This window comes from Talaromyces rugulosus, chromosome II (genome assembly GCF_013368755.1).
Source record: "Talaromyces rugulosus chromosome II, complete sequence".
In the NCBI taxonomy this organism is placed as follows: domain Eukaryota; kingdom Fungi; phylum Ascomycota; class Eurotiomycetes; order Eurotiales; family Trichocomaceae; genus Talaromyces; species Talaromyces rugulosus.
In genome coordinates this window covers 600,147-614,706 of record NC_049562.1, presented here as the reverse complement: position 1 = coordinate 614,706, position 14,560 = coordinate 600,147, and the positions used below count along the sequence as shown (strand labels likewise).

At 48.5% G+C, this 14,560-nt stretch overlaps 7 protein-coding genes across 7 annotated transcripts; 4 read left to right on the top strand and 3 right to left on the bottom strand.

Moving 5' to 3' along the window:
• Nucleotides 1–596: 596 nt before the first annotated feature.
• On the top strand, nt 597–3,152 carry TRUGW13939_02659 (uncharacterized protein; the record flags this gene model as incomplete). Its single annotated transcript, XM_035485850.1, has 2 exons — nt 597–2,347; nt 2,405–3,152. The coding sequence occupies 2 exons, from the start codon at nt 597–599 to the stop codon at nt 3,150–3,152; spliced, it is 2,499 nt and encodes an 832-aa protein (XP_035341743.1).
• Nucleotides 3,153–3,694: 542 nt separating this feature from the next.
• Nucleotides 3,695–5,263, top strand: TRUGW13939_02658 (uncharacterized protein; the record flags this gene model as incomplete). The annotated part of the gene is made up of 2 exons (XM_035485849.1): nt 3,695–3,991; nt 4,070–5,263. 2 exons carry the CDS (start codon nt 3,695–3,697, stop codon nt 5,261–5,263), a joined length of 1,491 nt encoding a protein of 496 aa, XP_035341742.1.
• Nucleotides 5,264–5,474: 211 nt separating this feature from the next.
• TRUGW13939_02657 (uncharacterized protein) lies at nt 5,475–6,043 on the bottom strand (the record flags this gene model as incomplete). The annotated part of the gene is made up of 2 exons (XM_035485848.1): nt 5,475–5,639; nt 5,702–6,043. 2 exons carry the CDS (start codon nt 6,041–6,043, stop codon nt 5,475–5,477), a joined length of 507 nt encoding a protein of 168 aa, XP_035341741.1.
• Nucleotides 6,044–7,405: 1,362 nt separating this feature from the next.
• Nucleotides 7,406–7,999, bottom strand: TRUGW13939_02656 (uncharacterized protein; the record flags this gene model as incomplete). Its single annotated transcript, XM_035485847.1, has 1 exon — nt 7,406–7,999. The coding sequence occupies one exon, from the start codon at nt 7,997–7,999 to the stop codon at nt 7,406–7,408; it is 594 nt and encodes a 197-aa protein (XP_035341740.1).
• A 473-nt stretch (nt 8,000–8,472) lies between these two features.
• Nucleotides 8,473–9,408, top strand: TRUGW13939_02655 (uncharacterized protein; the record flags this gene model as incomplete). Its single annotated transcript, XM_035485846.1, has 2 exons — nt 8,473–8,562; nt 8,614–9,408. 2 exons carry the CDS (start codon nt 8,473–8,475, stop codon nt 9,406–9,408), a joined length of 885 nt encoding a protein of 294 aa, XP_035341739.1.
• Nucleotides 9,409–9,635: 227 nt separating this feature from the next.
• TRUGW13939_02653 (uncharacterized protein) lies at nt 9,636–14,173 on the bottom strand (the record flags this gene model as incomplete). The annotated part of the gene is made up of 8 exons (XM_035485844.1): nt 9,636–10,137; nt 10,199–10,291; nt 10,354–10,886; nt 10,947–11,290; nt 11,842–11,983; nt 12,350–13,459; nt 13,512–13,920; nt 13,971–14,173. 8 exons carry the CDS (start codon nt 14,171–14,173, stop codon nt 9,636–9,638), a joined length of 3,336 nt encoding a protein of 1,111 aa, XP_035341737.1.
• TRUGW13939_02654 (uncharacterized protein) lies at nt 11,665–12,083 on the top strand (the record flags this gene model as incomplete). Its single annotated transcript, XM_035485845.1, has 2 exons — nt 11,665–11,946; nt 12,003–12,083. The coding sequence occupies 2 exons, from the start codon at nt 11,665–11,667 to the stop codon at nt 12,081–12,083; spliced, it is 363 nt and encodes a 120-aa protein (XP_035341738.1).
• Nucleotides 14,174–14,560: the final 387 nt, after the last annotated feature.

Here is a 14,560-nt window from a genome sequence, read left to right as displayed (position 1 = left end):
ATCAGTAATAGGCACCAATCGCCCGTTTAGTATGATATTCTCCCGAGTACGGCCCAGTTTATTACCATTTTACTGTATGTGGTGGCCTGCCATTCGCCTGGCGCAGGTCTCACCGCATCGTCGTGTACTCCATAACCTACTACGTACGAGTTCGTCGTACCTGCTAACTGCTTACTGCTTACTGCATGGATTGACGGCAGGGTTAAACCCAACAGCGAACAGGGAAGCCTTGGGGGAAATAATATTAAATAAAATAATATTAAATAATGAAAGATATACAATGGTATGCCCCGATCCCGCTGACGTGATTGGCTGCCCGCAATCCGCAATCGTCGTCGTCGTGCTTGGCGGTTCTTACACTCTTGTCTCTGGTCTCCTATTCTGCTCTTCCTCTCTGTCCTTTCTTTATCTCTGCACTGCATCGACGACAACGACACCTGCACTGAATTCTATATACCTCCCGTATTCCATCCTCGAAGCACCAGTTCTGTCGCCGTCCGATCTGCGATAGTACATGGCCAAGTCCGGCCTCCGTGTCCTTTGCGTTGTTGTCTCGTGAAGCACCTGATCCGGTGCTTCCTCTATAATCCTCCACCATGCGCGGCTTCAAAACTGCCGCGCTGTCTTTCCTGTTGTCGACCTCCCTTGCACAGCTTGTTCCGCGTACCTACGATACCCACGACTTTTTCGCCATCCATCTCGATGATTCAATACCCCCCGAGTATATCGCTAGCCTTCTGGGCGCCCACCATGAAGGCCAGATCGGAAATCTGGAGGGACACCACAAATTCTCCATAGACCGGGAACAAGGTCCTGCAGTCGAAACACTGCTGGAAGCGCTCCGGGTGCAGCGAAAACTGCGCCGGCGGGGTGGCGATGACGACAACCTCCTGCAGAAGAGAGACGATGGACTCGACGACGGCGTTCTCTGGTCGCAGAAGCTTGCGCTGAAGCAACGTTTACACAAGAGGGGGCCTGTGGATTTTCCCGAAAAACATGTGCGACAAGAGGCAGCGTCACCAGAGGGGGAAGCCGTGTCCAGGCAAAAGCGTATTGCCTCTGACCTGGCCATCAAGGATCCGTTGTTTGGCAGCCAGTGGCATTTATTCAACTCTATTCAAGTAGGAAATGACTTGAATGTAACTGGAGTGTGGCTCGAAGGCATCACCGGCAAGGGCGTGGTCACCGCCATTGTCGACGACGGCTTGGACCTGAACAGCGAGGATTTGAAAGACAATTATTTCCCCGAAGGATCCTGGGACTTCAACGACAACCTGCCCGACCCCATCCCACGACTTTCCGACGATCAACATGGCACCAGGTGTGCCGGTGAGATTGCCGCCGTCCGGAACGATGTTTGCGGCGTTGGTATGGCTTATGACAGCAAAGTTGCCGGCATCCGCATTCTTTCCAAGCCTATTGACGATGCCGACGAGGCAACAGCCATAAACTACGGATTCCAGCAGAATCACATCTACTCGTGTTCATGGGGCCCGCGCGACGACGGCCAGACCATGGATGCTCCCAATGCCCTGGTCAAGCGGGCCATGATGAATGGTATCCAGAATGGACGCGACGGCCGAGGATCCATCTACGTCTTTGCCGCCGGAAATGGTGGCGCTCGCGATGATAACTGCAATTTTGACGGATACACGAACAGTATTTACAGTGTCACTGTTGGAGCCATTGACCGCCTAGGAAACCATCCACCATATTCCGAGGCCTGCTCGGCACAGCTTGTCGTTACATACAGCAGTGGTGGTAACGATGCTATCTACACGACAGACATTGGCCAGAAATGCACCGAAAGACACGGCGGTACTTCAGCGGCTGGCCCGCTTGCTGCTGGTGCTATAGCCTTGGTACTAAGCATCCGGCCTGATTTGACCTGGCGTGACGTTCAATACCTCCTACTTGAGACTGCAGTTCCCGTACACGCCGATGGTGACGAGGTCCAGATGACGCCAATTGGAAAGGAGTTTAGCCATCAGTTCGGATATGGCGTGGTTGACACGTATTCCCTAGTGCAAAAGGCCAAAACTTGGGAGCTGGTCAAACCTCAAGCTTGGTACACTTCTCCCTGGTTGCGCGTTCAGAAAGAAATTCCCGAGGGAGACCAAGGGCTGGCCAGCTATTTCGACATAACCTCGGATATGCTGAAGCAGGCAAACTTTGAAAGTCTGGAACATATCACTGTCACTATGAACGTGAACCACACGCGGCGAGGCGACTTAAGCGTGGAACTCCGAGGCCCCCAGGGCATCGTCAGCCATCTGAGCATTCCTAGAGAGAGTGATGAGGCCGACTCTGGCTACGAAGACTGGACATTCATGTCTGTCGCGCATTGGTGAGATCTACAGACACTGATTGTGTTGAAAATAAAATAAAACTAACAAACTTTTAGGGGCGAGTCAGGAGAAGGTGTTTGGAGCGTTGTCGTCAAGGACACCAAAGTCAACGAACGGGTAGGTGTGTTCGCTGACTGGCGCTTGACTCTCTGGGGTTCATCGATCGACGCGGAATCTCAGCTGCCTCACCCTCTCGCCGACGAACACGAAGATGATCATAATATCGAAGACGCCCAATACGCTACGGTCAGCATCAAACCACATACTAAGACCACACCGCCGGCTTCTGCAACCGACCACGCCGATCGTCCCGTCAACGAGAAGCCCAGCGAAGCGCCTGCTAAGCCAACAACACCTGCTGTGCCTCCGACACCTGTTGAAGAGGAGCTCACTCCCACAGGCTCAGTGGTACCCACTGCTGTCGCATCGGACGGCTTTCTGCCGTCGTTTTTGCCAACCTTTGGCACCAAACCTCACACACAGATTTGGATATACGCATCGGTTAGCTTAATTCTGATTTTCTGCATTGGACTGGGCATCTACTTCCAGGTCCAACGCCGCAAGCGTTTGCGCAACAACCCGCACGACGACTATGAGTTTGAAATCATCGACGAAGACGACGACGACGCTGAAGCCCCGCTGGCCGGCCGCACCGGAAGAAAACGCCGTGGCGGCGAGCTATACAACGCCTTTGCCGAGGAGAGTGAAGAGGAACTTCTGAGCGAAGATGAGGAAGACATGTACCGAGACCAGCCCAGCGCGTTCAACGAGAAGATGCAGCACAAGAATGAGGCCGAATCTTGATTTTTGGAGAAAATTTGGGTGTATATTCGTTTTTGGAAAGAAACAGTTTTTGGGTGCATTGATGTACATTAATGGGCATGTTCCATTGTCAATTGACGCGGCGTTTGGCAGTCAGCGAGTCTTGTTGATTGCATGGCTCTGATTTGTGTAGTTAGATTACGATTGAATCAACAGAGCTTATCATTATACAAGAAGTATATACCCCGTATACTGATGGTAGTTAGTATGTTGAAGTGGGTCCGATGACGCACTGGCTGTCGGCGGACCAATCGCGGCCGGGCGCCAATCAGCGCATGACATCGAGAGCGAGTGCAGGCTCCATCAATCAAGCACTCCATCTTACCCACCACAGCGCAAGCTACCATCTCGTTCCTGTATCATTAAGACCACCCGCTCATAACCGCCCCAGAAACTGCGTCTGCAGCTGCTGACTTGCCCATTACTCTTCTGTCTTTCACGTCTGCGTCTGTCTCTCTTTCTACCCCGCGCTGAGGTGCCGCTGAGGTGGTGTTCTACCTCACCACGGCCAGTGAACCGCCGCCATGGACGATTTTAACGATGACTTTGATAACGTCTCCTGGCGGAATGATGCCCATAGCGACGCCTCACGGCCGACGACCGCAGGCACCGACTCTGAAGATCCTGTTCCCCCCGGCCCCGACGTCAATGGGAAGCGCCGGATGAGCACAGCTGAAGACGAAACCCAGGCGGGCCCGTTGGCAGACCCGGTCGACCTGGCTGGTATTGGAGACGGTGTCTTGGAGTGTGCAGTCGATTCGCCGCTTAAGGAGAACGATGGGACGAAAGATGCCTACATTTCGTATCTCGTTACTACTCATGTATGTTGCTATGAAGCAACTCTTATGTTGTCTATGTAATCGTGTGTATGTGTGCTGATCTGACATTTCCTCCTACAGACAGATTTCAAGACATTTCAAAAATCAGATTTTGTCGTCCGTCGTCGCTTTCGTGATTTCTTCTTCCTCTACAAAACCCTCTACCGAGAATATCCCGCCTGTGCCGTTCCGCCGCTGCCGGACAAGCACAAAGTCGAGAGCTATGTGACCGGCGATCGGTTCGGTCCTGATTTCACGCAGCGCCGCTCGTGGTCTCTCCACAGGTTCATCAAGCGACTTACACTACACCCGGTCTTGCGGCGAGCGCCGTTGCTGGCCATCTTTCTCGAGTCCCCGGACTGGAATGCTCACATGCGGCTACACGGGGGCCGCGGCTCGACCGGAGGTGGCACGGAGCCGTCTGGCGGGATATTCGACAATTTCACCGACACTTTTGTAAATGCTTTTACCAAGGTGCACAAGCCGGACAGGCGGTTCATCGAGGTGCGCGAAAAGGCAGAGAAGCTGGACGAGGATCTGACCCATGTCGAAAAAATCGTGGCCCGTGTGGCCCGTCGCGAGGCCGATCTCGAGGCGGACTATGCTGATTTGGCAACGCAGTTTCGCAAGCTGGTTCCCCTGGAGCCGGATGTGGAGATGCCACTGCAAGTGTTTGCTGCGTCTGTGGACGAGACATCACGGGGGATGAAGGAACTCAAAGACCATACAGACCAAAACTACCTCGGCTCACTGCGCGATATGGAAGCGTATATTCTCTCGGTTAAGGCGCTGTTAAAGACGCGAGAGCAAAAGCAGCTGGACTTTGAAGCACTGGTGGAATACCGCAACAAGGCGGTTTCTGACCGAGACTCGCTCGTCAACAACCCTTCATCATACTATGCCTCGAACCCGCTCACCTCGTCGCCAGCGTCTTTTCTTCGATCGAAAATGGAGGACATGCGTGGTGTGGACCATGAACAGTCTCGACGCGAGCGGATCCGCAAACTAGAGCTTCGCATCGACGAGTTGACGCGAGAGGTGGATTCTGCAAAGACGACGTCGGAAATGTTTGACGAGGAAGTTGTCCGCGAGGTCGCCGACTTTGACCGCATCAAAGCCGTTGAATTTAGAGATAGTCTAGGTGCGCTCGGCGAGCAGCATATTGAGTTTTACCAGGGCGTGATCAATACTTGGGAGCGATTTATATCGGAAATGGACAGCGAGGGCGGTGGTGACGACGACGCTTTTCGAGGCCGGAGCAACATTGCATCGTGAGGTTTGCTATTTGGGCTCCGTTGTACATGTTATAGGTAATATACTTATAAGAGACCGATTCACGTTTGATTTTCTCTCTCTTTCGTCTTCATTTTTAGCCTTGCTACAGCCAATTAATACAAATGCACCGGGAGTATAGGTGTGGACATAATCAATTCATTATCATCAAGAGCCAAGCATTCAATCATTCAATCATTTTAACCGTCTAGAACTACCTTCTAGAACCGTTCGAATGTTTCTTCCCAGCATACCCATCACCGTACAGATACTCGCTGACGTGACCCTGAGTCGAAAACACGCCCATGTCCACTAGGTCAATAGGCCCTGATAGAACTGCTGGATCCCGAGCTCTGAGACTGAGCTTGCGCGCTCGTTCCTATTTTTGTTGAGCTTTCCTTGCTTTTTTTTTTTTTTTTCCTTTTCTAGGGGCAGTCTCACCTCCCTGTATACCTGACTAGCTGTCTTTTCCACAGACCGGCTCTTTCCGGCAAGTAATTCGAGATATGTTTCGTGATCGTATTGGATTGTCGACGACGGTGATGTTGGCGATATGGAGGATGTTCTTGAAAAGAACGCTGCTGCTGTTGTTGATGTAGATGAGGATGTCGATGCTGATGTTGGCGTTGCACCGCCTGGTGAACTTGCAAAGTTGGAACGAAATAAAGACGCGTTGTCACCAGATGACGATTTACCAGAAGTCATGATAACCCCCGGAGTTGTGATGACATTGCGAGGAGGAATAGCAGTAGTAGTACTGGACTTGTTCTTCTGGTCTGCCATTTTTGGGGGGACTTAGTAAAATCTGCCTTGGGAATAATCTTGAGAACGCCTTGACGAAAGTCAAGGAATACTGGAGTAAGAAATAGTTTTATGACTCAAGAAGTATACGCCACTATTATACGCGGCCCTGTACAGCCTCACGGTGCTTTTTTACCCCTTCTAAATATTCAATTTTCTGATTTCTTATCAGCATCAACATGGCCCAGCTTTGATGGCAAAAAAAGGGAGAAATTACAAAAATAGAAACAACACCATAGTCGGTGAACACATAGATGTATGTCTTGTTACACAGTTGCATGTGGCGGAAAGCCCCTGGTTTTTCAGAACCCAGTAGATTTACTCCTTATTTTACAGGGTAGAATCCAGGGGTTAGTCTGACAAGGGCTCTTTTTCAGCTGAAATGCAGCAATGGATAGATTCGGGGGGGGGGAGTTGTTGTTCTGCTGCGGATTTTGGTGGCACTAGCTGCTGCGCCACTGCGCCGTGCACATACATACATGTTCGCTGTGTTGTAACTGCGACTGCATGGTGTTAATAATAAGCCTTCAACACTTTTTTTTGTACAAATATTTTATCTGAGGGTGTTTACCTTGCATATGTCGATGCGACCATAGCAAGCAATATATGGTCAGCCTAGACGCTTATTGAACGCCGAGGCTCCCATACATGCATACCCTACCGCCACCGCCCCAAGCCTAGAGTTGAGGTAAGATGAATACGAGTATTATTTTCATTTTTATGACTATGATTATGATTAGTATCGTTTTTTTTTTTTTTTTTTTTTTAATCTCGGCCCCTTCGTATACCCACTTCATTTCATTGTCTTGGAAATCGCAGACAATGATTACTGTGAGAAATACTGGGGGTTCAAACTTGCAATGGAAGTGAGTAGATCTAGTAATTGTAACGATTAGTAGTAGAGACTTTGATAATATGGTTTTACAAGGTTTTCTAGAGAATTAATTTAAATCTGGTTACGGTGTTTTCGATTCGCTATCACGTCTATGGGGTTTCATGCAGTACTGTATCATACCGTGATGATACACGTTCCGTCATGAAATCTGAAATATATCTGTAAGGGTTTGTGACGGAATGATTCCGCACACATTTGTCTGTCTCGGTTATAATCTGGTAATTTGCGAGCTGTTAGCTGCATCTACAGGAAACTCTAAGATGGGAGATAAATTGATGCCTAGTTCACGGTGTATTTGACTAGAATGGCTTTGTCGGCCGTGTTAACCCTAACCCTTGCCCTATCCCATGTATACTTGTCAACTTTAACAAACGACTGTTCAATTATCAAATACATAGTAGACAAGATTGTAACTCGTTATAAATTTGCAAAGCAGACAAAGTCAAAGACTAATCATTCCCACTGGCCGGAATCTCCCCTGCGCTTCGGCCCAAGTACTCTCTCAGAGGTTTTCCTCCCACATCCACCACCGGTTGCGAGTCCTGTAGAATATAGACCACCCGTGTCCACTCCGTCTCGCTCGGGTTTCTCCACGCATGGTTTGTGCCCCGCTGCACACACACATCGCCTCGGTGCAGGACCTGCTTCTCGCCAGAATCAAGAATCAGCTCGATCGCCCCTTCAACCACAATCCCATAATCAAGACTCCTGGTCCGATGCATCGCAGATTCAAACCCGGGTGCAAAGTCTACAAAGCGCAGCACTGTGCCGCCTGGGTTGACAATCCCCAATTTCCCGGATTGCAATCTTTCGTCGTGCTTGACAATGTCCACGTTGTTGTTCATGGACACGGGGAATTCTGATGTAGTGAAAGGGACGTTGAAAGCCATGTTATTATTGTCGACTGGCTGCCATTTTGCTGGCCGTTTTTCTTGGATCGTGGTACTTCCTGTTGAGGGATTGTGGCCTGTTAGATACGTCGTCAGGCTAGGGAGAGCCTTGGACAACTGGTCTTCTGATGCAGGACGCGACTGGGAGGACATTTTTTTAATGACTTGGAAGATGAAAATAATTTTCAAATGTTGTTTAATCCTTTCTAGAGAATAAACTTTCCGTCTTTTATTTATAATGCTTTCGAATGATCTGCGGAATGAGAATTGCCTAATTGGGAAAGTCGAAGCTGGGGAGCTGGGGAACCGGTGGACTGGGGCCACTCGGAACCCCATGCCTGCTCCATCTCCGGACCTTATCCCCGCAAATGCTCCCATGACATCGCATATTGGGACAAAGTACTACCTTGAGATTTCACGTTGGTCCAAATATTTTAGATCCCGGCTCGACTTGGCTGGCTCAAACACTGTCGGTATCTGTGTCTGACAGCCTTACACTTGATCTACCGCTAGATCATCAGTATGGGTAAGATTTCATCCTAAATCGTCAACTCTAGAATCTCTATAATTACTGAAGAAAATAAGAGATCACTCCTGTACACTTCTTCTCTCACGGCTCCACCCGCATGCTCGAAGCCGAGACCGAAGCGGGCGACTACTGGAAGAAATGCGGCGACGAAGCACTCGCCCAGAATGTGAAGGGTATAATCATGATGGTATGTGCATGAAGCACATCAAATACAGACCAGCGTAACTAATATCAGCAGGGTGCCCACTGGGCTTGTCTCAACGACAAGATTGAAGTTGCCACCAACCCTAACCCAGGCAAAAGCCCCTGCCCATTTGTCACTCCCTCGCTGTACAAGGACTGGGTACCCAACCCCGATCTAGCCACTGCAAACCGTTGCATATCCATGCTAAAGGCTGAGAGGTTCAACGTCAGCCCAAACCCAACATTTGACTGGATCCACGACACATTTCTTGTCCTGATCAAGATGTTTCCGGATTTCACAAAGTGCCCACCAGTGACCATAATCTCCATGAATGCTCGCTATGACCCCTGGTATCACGTTAAAGTTGGGGCTACACTTCGACCACTCCGCAAGGAGAAATACCTATTAATCGGCACTGGCGGCGCCGTGCACAACCTGTACCGAAATAACTGGATTGATATGCTGCTTTACCGCGAGTCCTTGGGCCAAGAGCGACCACCAGAGTCATGGGCTTTGGACTTTAGACAAGCCACCGAGGACGTGGTGACTCAAAACCGTGGACCCGCGTTGAGGAAAGCTATGATTCGGCTTATGCAGCACCCGGCATACCGCGAGGCTCAAGCCACGGATGATCACTGGATGCCTGCATTGTTTGCGGCGGGGGCTGCTGGTGACTGGGAAGATGAGGCAGACCCGAATGTTTTGGCGGCGGAAACTTGGGAGCTGGTTAATATGTGTAACTCGCAATTCACGTTTGGGTCGTACCGGACTGGTATTCATAAGGTCAAGGAGGGTCAGGACAGAAAAGAGAAAATTCTCCGTCCGAGGATGGTTGGAATCGCCGCGTAGCTAGTTGATATTTATTAAAATTGGTCAAAAAAGATATCGAACCGTATATTGACATATGTTGTATTGAAACTGAATAAATATGTGTCTTATCCTCTTTACCATCTTAAGTTATTTTTCAATAGTTACATAAAGACTACCGTATCTCGAATTCGATTCTTATCACTTTAAAAAATCAACAATAATATTGAAATATTGAGTGCAAACTATGTCTACAATCTAGAATCGTTCTAATGCCAACGCTTTGCATACCGATACATGGTAAATGTACCACCTGCTATGACCGAAATAACAGTAATACCAACTAGGATGAATGCCTGATCAAAGAAGCCAACGTCAGCGCCACTCCCCTGTTTGGTAGGCGGAAGGGCTTCCTGTAGTATAGACCGACTCCACGAATCAAGCTCCTTCGTAGACCTTGAGGCTTTCGACCTTTGACATAGAAGAGTCAATTGTGAGGCATGGCCGAGCCTTGGACGAGGACTGCGGAACAATGCAGGGTTGTATCGTGGGAATACACCTGGGGCGATTGTCGGATGCTCTGCCGCAAAGGGACCAACTTTTAACTTGTAAGTAAGGGGGTTGGTTTTATAAGTTGAAGCAATAGAAGTACCCATTAGTTCGCAAGGAATATGATTGACAAATGAGATTCGTGCATCAATGAACCGCGACAAGTAATTTCCTTCAGTTGTTGCTGCAAAAACATAGGATGCTTCTAGAGGAGTTTGGGCCCTAGTTCGACTGACTTAATGACCTGCAAATAAGAGAGTCGGGGCGGATTGTTGCAACTTACCCATTACACAAGTCAATAGCGTCGTCTAAGCTGGTGATTCGATAGATAGTAATAACTCGACCATCAAGTTGGCATCCGGCCGTTATTTGTGTTCTATGAGAAAATCAAAGGTTAGTAGAGGATCGTAGTATTCCAGTTTTTTGGTTCCGACTCACCGATCTCGGATCTCGACAATGCTTCCATTTTCACCGGAGAGAATCACTTTCAGGTTGTCGTTCCTCTCGAGCTCACTTTGTAGTTGGTTGAGACCGTCTCGGACTCCCTTTGACTGGCGTGAAGACTTTGAAATTGCCTTTCCCCCGTGTATTGGGGATATAATGGCTTGGGAAAGATGGAACAAAAAGTCATCAGCCACAAACTCATTAACAAGTACGAGACCCGGAGAATAGTCAGACTGGCCGTTAAAGGCAGCTCGCGATGCGCCAATGATTGAGGCAGCATCAGATATGTTTGCAGATCGATCTACGACTGCTACCACCTTTGTGAACGGCACTTGTGTGGACTTGTGGTCGACCTTGTCAGCAACATCCCCTGCATCACTGACATCTCTAGTTTGATCCAAAATACGACATTTGGAGAGACTTTCTTTGGATACCCTGGTGCTAACAATTGCAAAGACGTCCGCGTCGAGAGCTTGGGGCAATATCGTACGTAATATCCCAGAGACCCGCGTCAGTGTTGTAGGTAGCTAGATCCATTCTTAGCAAATTAATTGCTTTGGCAATTTTCCACAGATAATTAAAAGTACCTCCAAAATGACACAATTCCCCGTTGCTAGAGCCGCTGTAAGCGCCGAGATGACCGAATAAAATAGGTTCTGCTTCGAAGGAATAATGTAGACAATGCCCACACCGGTCGTTGCCTGTGGATTATCCACCAATTTATTGCTCTTGCGGTCTTCCTCAAGGTCCAACGAGTCGTAATGGGCACGTAATTCGGCGATTGCTAGTGTATACTCGAGATTGATATCCCAGTCGCCATGGTTGGTATCCTCGGCGATAGTGTCCCTGATGCTTTGCTCGGATGATTTGAGGGCCGAGTGTAAAGAATGAAATAGATTCTGGCGAAGACGAATGGACTGTGGCCGGGCTTCTAGACAGGATATTTCGATTCGAGAGAAAGATTCGTTTGCCATTGTAGTTATGTCAGTTTTTGTGAATCAGTCTACAAGGTAAGAGGTGTGTTTCTAATCATAGTAGGCTAGATAAAGCTTTATTGTTGGAGATCGTCCTAGCATTCGCGTCTACTAAGCTCCAGAGTGAGATGATCATCCTTTTGGTGAATAAAATGACGTGTTGGAAGCATGGGGTTGAGAACATGGGGTTACCCCATCCTATTCCGGCTCCCCGTTTAGGGTCACGGATGCGTACCAGCGTGGTAACATTTAGTCTAATTGTTTTTTAGTTCCCAATAGTACCAGAAAGCTCCAAATATCGATCTTCATACTTTTCTCACCTGAACAAAAAATGGCCGGAACCGAAACCATCATAGAAGAACCTAGGACAGTTCGCGAAACTCTTCGCGCCTACGACGTTCTCGAAACCGGAGTTGAGACGAGTTCAGTACCTAGCCAAAATGCCTCACAACAACCAGTACGGTCAGAACGAAACTGGCCGTCCGACTGGCGACGAATGCCTGCCTACCATGAGACAAGCCGGACACATCGGATATCTGACCGATCCGCTGGACAGGATTTGGTTGAGTCGGGGATTGTTGTCGCGATGTTTTCTGGGGTGTGGATGATGGGGGTAAGAGTATTGAGTATCTAAGAATAAAGAAACCGGGCTGATAATTACTGGATTAGACTCTTAACCGAATATGGCGGGCAACAGGAGGGAAATTGAATGGCCAGATAATGAGGTATCCTGTTGGAGGAGATTGGTAACTGAAATGTATGCTTGTGAAGCTGGAATTAATAAGAACATAAATGGCACAATACAACATTTTGAAAGCACTATCAACTATTGCATATGTAAACGAGAGTTTTGGAGATCGTTCCTGAGTGAGATAATCTATCCTAGTTGACTGCATACGTATTGTTGAAGACACAATATTGAAGTGTCTGTTAGTGTTAAATATTCAAATTTTGGATGGTATCAAAGGCATCAGCAGCCAATTCTCATAGCCCTTTCCAAAATGAACATGATTCACCCCTCCAAAAGACTTCTCATCTCGGTCCTCCTTTGAATTATGTTCAAATAGTCCAGCACCTTGCGTATCACCAGAGGAAACTTCAAACACCAACTTGTCACCGGGCGACATCACAACATTCGTAGGCCATATCTCCACGTCAACCGGGTATATCTCTCCCGGGACTAGTGGAGAGTGGTCCGTTGATAGATACTCACGATGAGGATGCCAGGGCTGATGTCTTGGGTCCTTTTCGTTCACGGCTCGAAGACTAACCCGCAGCCAGCCTTTGGAGATAGGCACAGGGTCGCCAACAGTACCTGTATAATAAATCTCCTTTCCCGTGGCATCCAAGTGCCGGACAGTGAGGAACAGATCAATGTCACTCGGCTGACTGGCTTGATTCTCTTGGGCCGTAACTGACACGTTCAAATGCGCAACAACATGGCCTGTAAACTCGACATGCTCCGTGAATGGCTCGCTGTGAAATTGAATGAGTTGTTGATTTTTAAGGTCCCCAAGGGCCTTGTACGAAATTTTGCTTTCATCATTCTGAGCAACACGAGTCTCACTCAGCCCTTGGGTTGGAGTAAGATAATACTTGGTATACTTCGTTTCTGGGATTGGCCATTCCTCTGCAGATCTTGAAGGGTATGCCGCTTCAGCAGCTGTGTCATTGTATCCAACGTCGCCCACACGGACTTTGTATCCTACTGTTGGCTGTTCGCCTCGCGACCAACCTTGAGGATCTTTCCCTTTGAGGAATGCATCGAGGAAGCTCAGTTGTAGATCCACACACTCCTTGGTGTAGAACGGCAGATCATGTCGACCAGTGATAAGCCGCAGATACCTGTGCTGGGATCCGGTATTCATGAATCCTTCCACATTGCCTCTTAAATGAAGTAGAATACCTCCCCAGTTTCCAACTGATAGCATTGGGACTTCGATATCGGACATGTTATAGTCTTTGCTGGCGTAGTAATCATCGTCGAGAAAACGGTTTACCACATTATCCACATTTTGATCATGGCAATTGGCGCGGAGCTCAGATTCTTCGAGGTTTCCTTCAATGGTGTCTACGCCGTAGTTGCGAGCTGCTCTACCAGGACGACCGTACTGGTTTACAATAACCTAAAATGCCATGTTAGGTGAGATGCCTTAAAAATAAAGTAGGGTGACTCACTTGTCGATTCCACCAAAAATCAATAAAGGTATTTGATAATATACCACCATGCCGACAGCGATCACGGTAATAGTCACTCATTCCCTCCCAGGGAATCATGCATGCCAGGCCGCGAGGTCGACGTGCTGCTACTCGCCATTGACTGCCAGCATAGTAGCTAATTCCGAGCAGGCCAACCTTTCCAGAAGACCATGACTGAGAGGCCGCCCATTCAATCACATCTTTGAAAGCAAGACTGGTGTCGCGAGACATGGTATTGAGAACGCCCGGTGACTGGCCCAGGCCGACTTCATCGGCTCGAACAAGAGCATATTCATGGCGTGTCCAGAACCCGGGATCGGGTGTTTCCCATGCTGAATGGGGCGAGTGATGCTCTGCGGGCACTTCTGAGAATGAAGCTGTGTGGAAGCTGAGGTGAAATGTGAGTAAACCAACACACAAGAAACTCACAACACTTACACTGAGTAGTGAACATCCTTGCCATAAGGCCCATACGTCACTAAGACGGGGAATTGTGAACCCGCAGGAGCTTTAGGCCGGAAAACATTGCACCGGACAACTCCACGTCCCTCTTTCAGTGGAATAGTCGCATTTTCTTCGTAAATATAGTCGAACGATGTGGTGTCGACTTTGTGGAGGTCGTCGCGCAATTTGTTTGGCATGCTTGCAATTTTCCTAAGGATTCTAAGCTAGATCTAAGAGAATATTGGATCGTAAAAACATGAAAAGGATAATCAGGTGGTATTTACATATGTAGATAGTGTATGACAGAGTAGTTCCAATGGCTGTATAGATCCACCTCGGTACCCCATCGGCTCCAGCCTGGAACACCACCCGATTGATCCGCGAACGCCGTAATGTTTAACAATAACCCCTGGATTCTGGCTCAGAAAAATCCAACAAGATCGCTACTAAAGCTCACGAAATCGTAATGGGATTCGACACTAACGGAAAGATATAGTACTATCACGTTCGGACCGGGAGAAACCGTATAAAATGCCATCCTTCCGGGTTCCATCTGCAAGCAGCTATATATGCTCCAAATATGA